The sequence below is a fragment of the Aspergillus stella-maris genome (assembly GCF_047715825.1).
Source record: "Aspergillus stella-maris strain CBS 113639 unplaced genomic scaffold BDV14scaffold_27, whole genome shotgun sequence".
Taxonomy (NCBI): domain Eukaryota; kingdom Fungi; phylum Ascomycota; class Eurotiomycetes; order Eurotiales; family Aspergillaceae; genus Aspergillus; species Aspergillus stella-maris.
The window spans coordinates 70898-83525 of record NW_027396821.1 but is presented as its reverse complement, the minus strand read 5'-3'; the positions used below and the strand labels follow the sequence as shown (position 1 = coordinate 83525).

Below are 12628 nucleotides of genomic sequence, written 5' to 3'. Positions count from 1 at the left end.
CCTGGTTTTCTGAAGAGCGATACTGATCCCTGTCACCTCCCGTGCTCCGTCCGTTCCCCGATACCTGCCGAAGTCCCGTGCCTTGCTATCGCTCGCCGACGATGTAGTATATATGAAACAATCTCGATGGTCGAGCATGTCCCTGTTCCCGAATCGGCCGATACTGTGTCTGGCTCCACTGGAGTTAGACCAGATAGACTTAACGGTTAACTCGCAGCCGCGGATCACGGGGCCGGCCACGGAATGACGGCGACGAAGCCGGTATGTATCATCGTCATAGTCATAATCGTGATTCATGATTCAGGATTCCTACTGTAGACTCAAGTCCAGCTTCAAGTCTACGTGTCCAACGTCATTCATCCATCCATCCATCCATCCATCCACATATCCACAGCCACGATACGCATCAAGACGAGGCACCACCGCCCCCCCATCCTCATCATCTACCCTTCCCTCATCCTCTCCTCCCCCTCATGTGCCTCTCCACCCGTAGCATCCAGCACCCTCTGAACCTCCCCCCTAATCTCCGGCATAGCCCCTCTCATCTCGCGCGCAAGGACATCGCGAAAACTCGCAAACGCCTCCTTCTTCCCCTTGAGATCCTGGTTCCCGCGCTGCACAAGCTCGACGAACTCGCGCGTGTAGATGTCCGGGTTGCGCGAGGCGTCGACGTAGTCGATTATTTCGGGTGGGATGGCGATGGAGTGGAGGGTTGGATCGAGCGAGTTTGTATTGTTGTTTGTGTTTTGGTTTGTGGCGGATGGGTCGTCGCGGGTGTGGATGGAGAGGGTTGAGAGGGAGGTTGTTAGGTTTTTGCTGCGGGATTGGTCAGTATTTCCTCTTAGGAAACGGGGTGTTTCGAGTAGCATAGGGAATGTGAATATCGTACATCTTTCTGACGAGCTCTTGCTGTGTTTCTGGGCCGAGATAGCCATGGACAGCGGATTGGATTTCGAAGAGGTGTTGGATTATGTCTTTTAGTTCGTCTGTTTGATAATCTCGATGTTAGTCTGGTTGACATCAATATCTCAAAGAGCAGCAGAGTACGAACCGTCGACTTTGCTCAGCGTGATGGGAGCCATGGCTATGGTAGTGAGGAGATGGTGATCGGGGAGTGAAGCGCAAGCGGATTCTTTTAGTTAGCTCCGTGGGCGATAAGCTACGGCCGGGGTATCTCGAGCTAACCGCATTTGGTAATCTAGTTCATAGCCGGTCCTACAACAGAGAGTTTTTCTTTGTATGAATTGTAAAATGTAATGACTCGCTCGAGGATATATAAGTAAGCTAAAGGTACATGCACACCACGAGCATTAGAGCCAGTCTATCGAACAAACTAGCAAATAGCAAATATGGTCGAGTCCAGCGATACATATGCAACCCGCTCCGAGCACCAAGAGTCCAAATGACTAGACGAAAACAATACATGCTAATCTAAACAATGACGATGACTGTATTAAGTGATTCTTACACCTCCTTCGTTCGCACAGCAGGGAGCTTGGGTATCTCGATCTCTGTTTCGACCATCTCTATGCCAGAAAGGCTGGGGAAGCGGCGGCTGAAGTTCGATTCCCAATCTTCGCTTGGGCTCATTGGCGCACCCTGTGTTTGCTGGCTTTGAGACTGAAGACGGTCGAAGTTGCTGGATCCGGTCATGTCTGCGCCACTGGACCCGCCACGGAGGTTCTTTGGCTTTGGAGGCGCTGCCGGTCGTGGCCCCGTGCGTTGTGTAGAATCGTATCCGGTTGACGCTGTCTCTTGCTTCGTCACTGGCGGCGGTGCTGGGCCTGAGCCCCTGGTGGTCGGTCGTGACTGTGATTCAGGCTGCTTTGCCGGCAAAGCAGAATCGAAAGTCTCGGTATACTTCCCGTACCCTGTGGCGGTCTTGGGTGGTGGAGGGGCTTTGTTGGCCTCGCCAAGTAGAGTCTGCACCCTGTTGAGGATTGCAGGAGACCTCGCATCACCTCCAGGCTGTCGACCTCCCTCTCCTTGTTCGGCTACCCGGCGGCGGTATTCAGCAGCAGCACTAGCCACGCGTTTCTCTTCCTGTGAGAGACGTCGGCGTTCGAGCTCGCGGCGCATCTCAGGCGAGATATCATCTTCATCACTGTTGCCTGCAGACTCGACTGGTGCTTCAGTGGCTTCGGAGCCTGGTACTGGAGACAACAACGGTCTGGGGATGTCCTCCTGAGAAGGCGATTGAAGCTTGTTGTCTTGGCTACCCTCAAAGCGGCGGAAAGCGTCGCCAAATCGGCCAGCCAAAATCTTGGTGCCGGAAATGGACAATGAGGAGAGACTGGAGCGCTTGGTGTGTTTCGAGGAGCTTCCACTGTATCGCTTCTCGCGCTTCCGGTTCTGTTCTTCCTCTTTCGCTCGAAGATAATCCACGTCCGATGAGATGTTACTGCGGTCGTGGTCAACCTCCGTCTTCGCATGCTGCAGCGGCGATCCACCGTCATACGGTGATCGGGGCATATCAAGGGAGGAACGGGCACTATCCGCGGTCCGCGGTGGCAGCTCAAGCTTAGGCCCACCGTGAATGGAAACTGGACGAGACCGGCTGTTTGCAGATCTCGACCGCTGTACCGAGTCGTCAACCTCGAGGTTAGACGGTCGGAGCGCTTCCATAGAAGGTCGCGAAGACGCTGACAAATTAGACAACCTGTCAGAAGACAATCTCGGGTCTACCTCCAACTTTGACGAAGGAATAGGTGATATGCCGGGCCTAGATTTTCTCTTCTCGCTGTCTGCAGTCTGCGTTTGCTGATCTGAAGATGGGAACCTATAGATTGGTCGGGTGGAAAGCCCAGGGCTGTCAGGCGGCGAAGTCATAGTTCCAGTAGAGACCATTGCGGGCTTTTGTGGTGCTGGCTGGTAAAGCGGTGCTTGCCATGGGGGCTCATCACGGTATTGATTGCGTTCAGTAGGCGAGGTCCTCACGGTTGGAGGTTGCGAACGTCTGCTAGGAGACTCAGAGGCAGGCTCTTGGGGTAGCGGCGAGTGCTTCGCGAATGCATCGTCGGCCAGTGCATTAGTGAGCTTTTGAGCGAGAGCATCATCCTCTTTCTGGTCCGCACTCTTAGGCTCAAAGTCAAATTTGCCTTTCGTCTCATGCAAGATATTGAACTGATCAAGTGAAGGAAATCTCTCCTCTGCTGCTTCTCGTGCCTTTTGACCATCCAGAGCGGCAAACGGATCTGTAGACGTTCCGCGGAAAGGTGAGGGACTCGGGCGCGCCGAGTTTTGCTGTGATGCGTCTGGTCTTGTAGGTCGGCCACGGCGCATTGGCGCGATCTCGGGGATGTTGATTTGAGTTTCTTGGATAGGAGGAGAGAACACCGCTCCGACTTGTGGCGTCTCTGTTGGAGACGGCGGAAGCTCCTGAAAACGGCGTGCCTCCGATTGTGAGCGATGGGCATAGATCTAAAACTGTCAGCTTGCCAGCTTGTGGTAACATATAGAAGATCATACATCTTTAATTGGCACCTCCTTTCCTTGCATCTGGCATACTTCACGCAGCACCTCATAGATGTTGGGGCGCTTTTGCGGGTTCTCCTTGAGCATCGTTGCTGAATATCATCAGTCAAAAAATAGCCCACGCAAGGATAGACAGTACTCACAAATGAACATCTTTAACCGACTTGAGAACTGAGGGTATGGAGGGAACTTGTATGATGCGTTGAGGATAGCCATCTGTCCAACTTCCTCGAACGGGGTGGTGTAGTAGCACAGCTTGTAGAGAAAAACTCCCAAAGCCCAGATATCACTCTTCTCATCAATAGGTTGTTTGCGATAAACGTCAATCATCTCCGGACTTCGGTATTGCATGGTCGTATGGCGTTGTACATCGTCCTCGATCAGACGGCCTTCTGCAGCCGAGGTCGCGGCCGGGCGTGGTGGTGCAGAAGAACCGAAGTCACAGACTTTGTAGATGATAGAACTTCCGTTGCGAGATATAAGAACATTCTCGACCTTCAAATCCCGGTGCAACAAAGGAGGCTTGAGATAGTGCATACAAGCGACACCCTCGGCGACATCGGAGAAGATCTTGATGATCTCCGGCTCTGTCAAGCGGTTCTGCAACCGCGTATTCATAAAGTCTATTAATCCACCACCCGCGCAATATTCCATCAATAAAAACACCTCGTAACCACCGGCCTTCAGCTGGGATGCATGGGAGTCGAAGTACTTGACGATGTGACGGTGGCCCCTGAGTTTCTTCATGGTCTCGACCTCCGTGCGCATGTTGGCGAGCGCTGACTTATCTGGAACGGCCACTCGCTTGAGAACCGCCTTATCTGAGCCGTCCACAGGCTGCGGAAGACGCACGACATAGACATGGGCGAAACCACCTTCGGACAGGTATTTCTCGACGACGACTCGGTGGTTTCCTACCTGAACTTTCGTGCCAGGTAAGAATGTCCCAGCAGGCGCATTCAAAGCGGCAACCGGGTTGTACGAAGGAACTGGCCGATGTTGAGCGGCATGGCTCTGGTAGGACTGGGAATGAAAGGAGGAAGCCATGGCGGGGAGGAGGAAAGGGTGAACCCCGTGGGGAGGGGAGAGACGAGATTTTCGTGAGGGCGAATGCGGCTATCGGTGCTGCATAGAGGAGGAGAAGCTGAATTCCTGGCTCAGGTCCAAGGGATATGCAGCAATCCGAGGCAGGCAGATGCACAAGCCACGAGAGGCCAGTTGTCGGCGGGGAGGAGGTGGGCTCGACGACGGTGAGGCGGTAACGTTGGGGGCGGTGCCTGACAACCCCCAGGGGTTCGTCAATTGGAAGAGACAGAGAAAGAGACACGGACGAAAGAATCGCAAACTATGACACCTCTTGTCGAAACCGAGACGATGGGGCATGTCTCAGTCCAGGACGGGGGATCGAAGCGGTGATGCAGTTCAGCCTCCGATGATGGATGCCTCAGGAACTTAAGGTACGCCCGACTTAGTTAACTTAACTTACCCCAGGCATCCCCAGGCAACAATCGGGCTTGAAATGTGGTATTATTTCCGGTTACTTTCCGTATAGTACGGCGCATTTTGACCATGTCCTGGGAGCTTTCTATAGCCGGTTTCTGTATTAATACTCATGGTACCGTACAAAAACCAATTACCCCAGTCATGCGGCAGCTCGGCATGATGTCACAAATATCACGGGTGCGAGTCATGCAGGGATTCTTTCGTACAGTGGTATAGTCTCCAGGACATCAGGCACAACCACGAGGTGGAAGAACACCAGCAGGGCGATCAATAGTCCCTTGAAAAGTCAGCAATGGAGCATCGCTCAACAGACGCTCCTTACTGCCTGAGGCATGCATCTGTACTCCAAAGCTAGCCTCTTATGGTTTGCGCCTTGATGTTACATAAGCGAGGAACAGCCGCTACCACAGGGCGCTAGACCGAGAACAGGAAAATCAAAATAAACACTTTCATCTTTTCAGAAACCATCACGATGTTTGCTTCCATCTGCGTAAGCCAGGTTGGAAGCAGTCGGGCTAGAGGGTCATTCTTACTGAGAGCTTTCAGAGTGGATTGGGCTGTATGGGATGGTCTGGTCGCTGATTAAAGTTGTTGTTAGACTCCCGCCCGGAATGCGCACTGGGAACACGGCTGGAATGGAGAGGCTTCAGATCTACAAACTGCGGAAAATAGATCCATAACGAGATGTATACTGAACACAAGCATAATAAATATCCCGTGCAAGCCATAGAATGTTAAAATGTGTGCAGACAAACAACGTCGCCAGGTCATAGTATAGGCGGATTTAACTTTCTGCAACTCTGGAAAAAAAGTAAAAACAAAAAAACAGCAAAGCCAAGGGGTTCGTCCAGGCTCCTCCTCGCATTCTCCAGGGCCAATTAATGGCCAGTACTCCTCTACCAACGTCGACTAGCGGCAAATTGGGGGTTCTGTTGACTGCTGTCGTGGTCAGTCGTTAGCGCTGATCCTGGGAGACGCAGCTCAGCATCTCACAACTCTGCTGCGGCTGCCCACTTCGTCTTCCTTGGTCTTCTTCTTCGCCCATCCCCTCTCCTCCCTTCGCTCTCCTTTTTACACCTCCATCCCTCTTCTCCCCTCTTCTTCCTCTATCACTATATATTCTTATATCCATTCTTATCGCACCTTTTTTTACGGCCGTCAAGACGACACTCTTCGAAATTCCCGATCAGCGTTGGAACCTTCCGAACAAGCGCTGAGGCCACGACTCAGCGCCCACTCCATGCCACGGCGAACATGAACTTTCCCTTTATTTCTACGTGTCAGGTCCTGTCGATTTCGAATTAATCGCCAGAGATAATCATCGGGCTGAGGGAAACAACTGGGAACGGCACAGGACGAGGTCGACGTCGCTGGACACCCACTCCACTATTCTTATACAATTTGCCCCGTGAACGATGGACGACGGACCCCCACCTCCTCCGCCTCCCCACGGCGAGAAGCCAAATACCACGCATGGCGAATACCGCAAGGCATCAGACCTGCCGGAAGGGAACTACGACATCTTCGTGATACCCCCACACTCGGCAGGCTCTGGCTTTCTTTACCTCCCATCGCTACAATGTCAGCGGAATAGCTTCCTCGCAGGCTGCGCATGCACTCTTGTCGCAGTCTACATGTGGATGAGCTTGGTTCCGGTGGTTCAGCTATGGTATGCGACGACAGTCGCTAGCGGTGGGGGGTCAAGTATCGCCATCCTTGCGGTTGGGGTCGTGGGTGTTGGAGGATGGGCATTCGGCAATTACCAAGCTGGTAGTGGTGGACCGTCAGGGCAAGGGCCCGGAAGTGGACCCAACTGGTTTGGGTCTGGTGGTCCGGGGGCAGCAGGTGCGGGCGGACCAGGTGGTGGCGGAGCGAACTACTCAAGGGGCGGAAACTTCAGAGGCCAGGCTGGAGGGCAGCATCAACAGGGTAATTACGGCGGAAACTATGCTGGTGGGCCCCCGCCAGGAAATCAGTATTCGGGGAATCAATATAGGGCTAATGATGAGCCGCCACCGCAGACTGGTCCTAAACCGAACACCAACCCTGGCGGTGCTGATACAAAACCTCAAAAGGAAGAGAAACCACACACCGCAGAAGACTGGGAGAAGGCTCGAGAGGAGACAAGGCGGAAGGAAGAGCTACGACGAAAAATGGAGGAGTTTAAACGGAAGCGGGAGGCAGAAGCTCGAGAAAGAGAAAGACAAAAAGAACGCGAGAAAATGGAAAATGAGCTGCGGGAACGCAGAGCACAGCTGGAGAAGGAGATGGCGGCCGCGCGTGAAGCAGCTGCCAGGGAAGCAAAGTTAAAGGCCGAACGAGAAGCGGCCGAGCATCGCGCCAAGGTAGAGCGCGAGGCAGCGGAGGCGAAAGCCAAGGCAGAGCGCGAAGCTGCAGAGGCAAAAGCCAAGGCGGATAAGGAGGCCGCTCAAGCTCGAAAGAGAGATTTTGAGGCGCGAGCACGCGCTGCAAGAGAGAAAGCAGAAGCAAAGGCCAAAGCAGAAAAGGAGGCTGCAGAGGCAAAGGCCAGGGCCGAGAAGACAGAGGCGGAGGCAAAGGCCAAGGCAGAGAAAGAGGCCGCAGAGAAGGAAGCAGCTGCAAAGGCTGCTGCGAAGAAAGAAGCTGATGCGAAGTTTGCAGCCCTTAAAGAGGCTGCAGCAAAGAAATATGCAGAGAAGAAAGCCAAAGACGCGCAAGAAGCTGCCGCCAAAGAGGCTGCAGCAACAGCCTCCAAGGTATCGAGTGCGTCGGCGCCACCACCACGAACACCATCTCCGAAGAAACCGAACATATCCCCGTCAAAAGCCAGCGCACCTATAGACGAAGATGATGCATACTCGTTTCGACCCTATGACCGACCTCGACGGCCATACGGTCAAGGGTCAACATACTCCGAGTCATCCTACGCACCGTCACAATCAACAGCGCGGACGACACCACCACCATCTTTCTCTAACAGAAATCCTTACGAGACCAAGGATCCTGACAAGATTGTCATCAGGGGCGTGTACGCCTTTAATCAAGCGTTCCTTCGCACTCCTATCGCTCAACTGGTGTCGGGTCAGAATATGGTGACAGACGGTCTAGTCCTGCGCATAACAACAGAAGGACTCTTCATAGACGACGATGTCCGCGGTGTCGGCCAACGAGAATGGGATGTCAAAGCCTGGACAATGAAACTCGTCGAGGTCTGGTGCCCGCAAGTCGGTCCTCCGAAACCCAACGCCCAAAAAGCAAACCAGACATTCTTTCGCCGGAGTACCAATGACGCTCCATCCCCAGAAGAATCAGACGCATATCTCGCCAACTTCCTCAAGGTCTGCAAGAATACTTGCCGTCTGGCCTCACCGAACTTTTCCGCTCGCAACAGCGCGGACAGTAAAGGCAGTCAACCCTACGGTGGCCTCCATGTTCTCCGCGCTACGATCAGAGACCAAGAAGGGAAGCGATATGTCTTTGTTCTTCAAGAAACAGAAGGGTGGAAGGTCGCCTTGGGACTGCAACGGCTCCGCAAGGGGTCGCAGGTACGCGCTCTAGGCGTATGCGGTATGGCTCTCGCAGAGACGAGAACTATCCTTTCGGGTCTTGGATATTGATCATTTCCTATTTGTTTTCCTTCCTTTCCCTTGTTTTTTAGCCCTAGTATGACATGTCCATGTTGATGTTGATGTGATGTTGATGATGACCCCTTAGCCCACCATTACTTCACCCATTGTTACTGCGTTGTTGATTATTTTTGCCCCATTACTACCCATGGTGCATTTTTGATATGATGAGCATGTATATATCCCCTCCTGTACCTACTGATTTTGGCTTTTTTCTCATATAATCGAATATATCTCCCTCGCGTCTACTAGAAGAATGAACCACTTACTACTCCATATCACTACCCTTGTGCCCGTAACCCTTCGCCCTTTATACCAATTATTAAACGTACAAAGTCTACATTACTCCGCATCTTCACATTACCAATAAACAAGCAAAGAATTTCAATCATCAATGATTCATATCCATTCGTATCATACTAGACGTATAGAATAGCTATGAGACTCAATCATATCCATGACCCATGAAGATCACTCCAAACATACCTATCTGTTCTGTTCTCATCAGATGAGTCAATGTAAAAAACGTAGAAAAAGAAAACCCAGGTATATAACAAACGCCTCGCACGAATAGAGAAGAAAGAGGTGATTGTGACTCTTCCCTGGATGATGGTCTGCAACCTAGCCGTAACCAAAATGTCCGACGAGTCAGGTCAGGTCAAGTCGAGTGGCGACAAACAAGAAAGGGGTGAAGTAAGAAGACAGTGAGATGAAGGAAAACGAAATAGAACGGAATGTAACAAGAAAAGAGAAACGAAGAGGTCTATCGGTCATGCAGGCAAGCAGGCAAGCAAGGTAAAGGAGCCAAGCTAGGTAGTAGACGCCGGAATATAGCAATAGCAGTACAGGCGAGACGATAGGTGATACCGGTGGAGAAAACGGTAATGATATAGACGGGTCAATAGTGAACAAGGTAGGTAAGAGGTAAATGTAGACACCGACACCGTGCAATGCAGATGCAGAAGCAGAGCAGAATGTGCAAAAATAATTTTTCGACTTTTAGGATGCAAGCAAGTGCAAGAAAGCCGGGATCGTGTCTTTCGTCTTTCGTCTTCGTCTTCGATTCGTTGCAGAAAGGATGTAATAAAGGAGGTAGCGTGAGGGCGCGGTGGTCAAGGCGCAACTGAAACGCCGGCGAGGTCCCGTCGACGGGCTGCTTGTTCCTGATCGGTAAAGAAGCCGAGGCAAGACAAGGCAAAACCGCTTCGATTTTAAGTTTAGAAGGGGAATCCACCAGGGAACCCGCGGGCCTGCCCGCCGCCGAAGCCGCCGCTACCAGCAGAGGCGAAACCGCCACCGCCGTTCATCATGTTGAAGAGGACGCTGGGGTCGATGTTGATGTGCGTGGCACCGCCGCCCATGCCGCCCATTCCACCCATGCCTCCCATGCCGCCGAAACCGCCGCCACTGAACATGTCGGCGGGGTCCATGAGGTCCTCGCCGTTATCATAGGCAGCACGGCGCCTGTAATTTATCAGCACTTGAAACAAAAAAGTAAACAGTGGGTAATGGAAAGGAACATACTGAGGGTCAATGAGAGTTTCGTAGGCTTCGCCAATTTCCTTGAACTTCTCGTCGCCGGCTTCGCCGTCGCGGTTCTTGTCGGGGTGGTACTTGATGGCAAGCTTGCGGTAGGCCTTCTTCAAGTCTGTGTCCGTTGCGTCCTTGCCGACGCCTAGGATCTTGTAGAAGTCCTTTCGGGAAGCCTTCTTGAGTTCGAACTCGGCGCGGCGAATATCCTCGCGGATGCCCTTCTCGCCGGGGTTGCCCTCTGCAACAGCCTTGTAGTCCTTAACGGCTTCCTCCCACTTCTCAGCGCCGCCGTAGGCCTTGGCACGCATCTTCTGGGCCTTGTAGTATGTTGGGTCGAGGCGCAGAGCTTCGGTGCAGTCATTGATGGCCGCATCGTAGTCTTTCAGGTTGATGTATGCCTGGGCACGGTTTTGGAGGATCTTAGCATTCATGTCCTTGTTTGAGTCATCAACGCTGAGCGCTTCAGTGTAAAGGTCAATGGCCTTCTGGTAGTCCTTAGCCTTGAAAGCGTTGTTACCCTCTTCCTTTGTCCGGGTGAGTTTCTGCAGCATACGAAGGAGCTTGATGGCCGGCTTCATGTCGGGGTCAAGTCCAATACAGATCTTGAGCGACTTGAGCGCTTGTTCCGTCTCGCCTAACCCGTAGTAAGCCCGTGCGCGGATGAGGAGCGCATCGGGGTCCTGGTTGTTCTCGCGGAGCATGTTGATAGCAATATCCTGAGCCTTGCCAAAGGAGTTTCCTGTGGCCATCTTCAATTGTGCCTCTGCCGCCAACAAAGTCCAAGCACGGGGCTCCTTCACGCCGGGACCGAGGCCTTGTTTCGCCTGGTCAATGCAGAACACCACCATCGACACACCACGGTTCGAGGCCAACGTCTCCTTGGCCTGTTTAATGTACTTGAGCATTTTCTCTGGGTTTTGTCGGTCTGCTGCAGTGGCGGGCGGCTGGATACGGTCGAGAACCTCCAAAGCTTCGGCGGGGCGGCCCAGACCGGTCAGGGTACGTGCTAAACGGTGCAAAATCTTGGGGTTGCCGGGGTCCAGCTCGTCCGCCCGTTCGGCATCCTCGAGGGCATCAAGGTATCGGTGAGCAGCCAAGTTCGCCGCGGCTCGGTTTGATCGGTAGATGGAGTTATTGGGGTTTAATTCAATAGCTGCTCTGATTAACCACTGTCCTGTTTACTGTATGGTATAGATTGGCAAACCTTTAGTGAATTCCTCAATAGCCCGGTTATAGTTTCCGTCCTTGAAGAATTTGTTTCCCGCCAACTTGAACGAGTCGGCTTCATCTGTGTTACCGCTCGAGCGATGCGGTGGCGGGGTCGGACTTTGTTGTTGAGGTTGCTCTCCGTTGGTCTGAGGCTGCTCAGCGGGCGGGTTTGAGAGTCGGGGATCATTGCTATCGATGTCCATCGAGCTGCGGTCAGCGGCGGCGGCCATGGCTGACAGGCGACGAAGCTCGTCGGGCGGAAGATTGAGCGGGTGAGAGTCGGGGTCGTGAGAGCGCCGATGCGTGTTCTTAGGCCGGGAAGCGAACGCAGCGAGGGAGGGGGAGGAGGAAGAGCGAGAGTGAAGTTTGGTAGGAGACGAAGGTTTGGATTTGGAGGAGGATTTAGAGGATTGTTGAGATTTGGCGTCAGACGTGGAGGAGCGAGAGAAGTTGAAGAAACTCTTAGAATGAACCATTTTCAACGGGGGGACGGGCGCCGCTGATTGGCTGGCGCGATCGAAGACGGACGAAGGCGGTGGAATTGGAGAATTGTCTTCATACACTCTTTCTTGTTTCCAGGTCTGCTCTCAAAGGGGATCAAAGGTTGAGAAAAAGGAGACAACGGCCTGATAAAGAGGCGCCGGCCTGTTATGGAGAGGGTCTCTTTGCTGAGCTGTCAGAGAATCTCATCGAACTCCGATACTCGTCCGGCGCCGTTGAGAGGACAAGAATTCTGGAGGCTGGCGGCTTAGCGTGTGCTCTCTCGTGCAAGCATCATCATAGCCAATCTAGTCTACTGTCGCCTATCGCGCTGGTCACCTGCAGACGTGCCGCTCTCTGTCGAATCGGAATTGCGTTCTTCGTCTCAAATGATGGACATTGGGCAGTAGCTGTGGGTGTGGTAAGACTGGTTGTTGAAGAATGGCCTGCGTTCTGCAGACCCCAGCAGTTCGTCGGTGGAGAATGATGAGCACACGGAGCATCAGAGGGCTTTTGCTGCTCGAATTTGAAATGCAATGGCCTTGATGCTATCTTAGACCGTAGACTACAAAAATGGTGTAGGTTTGCGACTACCTAATGGAGCATTGTCTTGGGCTCTCGGCCAATGTATCACGACATGTATACTCCGAGTCCGCACACCGAGACTGCTTATATATCGGCTATTTAAGTGAAACAAAGTACGGAGTCCAAGACTTGGAGAACATAAACAATGCTAAATCAATTCGCTTGAGGTATCATAGCTCATTAATTACGCCCAGATGCAATATGAAGTCATATCCAGGTGGTATATAGGTACACAAGAA

General features: G+C 52.7%; 4 protein-coding genes across 4 annotated transcripts; 1 reads left to right on the top strand and 3 right to left on the bottom strand.

The window, feature by feature from the left end:
• Positions 1–443: 443 nt before the first annotated feature.
• Positions 444–1082, bottom strand: nut2 (mediator complex subunit NUT2; the record flags this gene model as incomplete). The annotated part of the gene is made up of 3 exons (XM_073773442.1): positions 444–816; positions 890–986; positions 1052–1082. The coding sequence occupies 3 exons, from the start codon at positions 1080–1082 to the stop codon at positions 444–446; spliced, it is 501 nt and encodes a 166-aa protein (XP_073628110.1).
• Positions 1083–1247: 165 nt separating this feature from the next.
• BDV14DRAFT_173256 (putative serine/threonine protein kinase) lies at positions 1248–4901 on the bottom strand. The gene is made up of 3 exons (XM_073768710.1): positions 3618–4901; positions 3469–3566; positions 1248–3420 (listed from the first exon to the last, which is right to left on the bottom strand). Exons 1-3 carry the CDS (start codon positions 4519–4521, stop codon positions 1465–1467), a joined length of 2958 nt encoding a protein of 985 aa, XP_073628109.1. The 5' UTR covers positions 4522–4901; the 3' UTR covers positions 1248–1464.
• A 1089-nt stretch (positions 4902–5990) lies between these two features.
• BDV14DRAFT_173254 (uncharacterized protein) lies at positions 5991–8857 on the top strand. Its single transcript, XM_073768709.1, has one exon. The coding sequence runs from the start codon at positions 6393–6395 to the stop codon at positions 8571–8573; it is 2181 nt and encodes a 726-aa protein (XP_073628108.1). The 5' UTR covers positions 5991–6392; the 3' UTR covers positions 8574–8857.
• Positions 8858–9754: 897 nt separating this feature from the next.
• On the bottom strand, positions 9755–11969 carry BDV14DRAFT_59389 (DnaJ and TPR domain protein). The gene is made up of 3 exons (XM_073777111.1): positions 11320–11969; positions 10107–11268; positions 9755–10046 (listed from the first exon to the last, which is right to left on the bottom strand). The coding sequence occupies exons 1-3, from the start codon at positions 11798–11800 to the stop codon at positions 9800–9802; spliced, it is 1890 nt and encodes a 629-aa protein (XP_073628107.1). The 5' UTR covers positions 11801–11969; the 3' UTR covers positions 9755–9799.
• Between the last annotated feature and the right edge of the window lie 659 nt (positions 11970–12628).

Excerpts from the sequence above, each read along its gene's own strand:
- BDV14DRAFT_59389 (XM_073777111.1), bottom strand. The coding sequence starts at position 11,800 with ATGGTTCATTCTAAGAGTTTCTTCAACTTCTCTCGCTCCTCCACGTCT. Across the intron at positions 11,269-11,319 it reads TATTGAGGAATTCACTAAAG|CTATTGAATTAAACCCCAAT; the intron begins GTTTGCCAATCT and ends TAATCAGAGCAG. Across the intron at positions 10,047-10,106 it reads GAAACTCTCATTGACCCTCA|GCGCCGTGCTGCCTATGATA; the intron begins GTATGTTCCTTT and ends GATAAATTACAG.
- BDV14DRAFT_173256 (XM_073768710.1), bottom strand. The coding sequence starts at position 4,521 with ATGGCTTCCTCCTTTCATTCCCAGTCCTACCAGAGCCATGCCGCTCAA. Across the intron at positions 3,567-3,617 it reads TCGGTTAAAGATGTTCATTT|CAACGATGCTCAAGGAGAAC; the intron begins GTGAGTACTGTC and ends GATGATATTCAG. Across the intron at positions 3,421-3,468 it reads AGGAGGTGCCAATTAAAGAT|ATCTATGCCCATCGCTCACA; the intron begins GTATGATCTTCT and ends TGACAGTTTTAG.
- BDV14DRAFT_173254 (XM_073768709.1), top strand. The coding sequence starts at position 6,393 with ATGGACGACGGACCCCCACCTCCTCCGCCTCCCCACGGCGAGAAGCCA.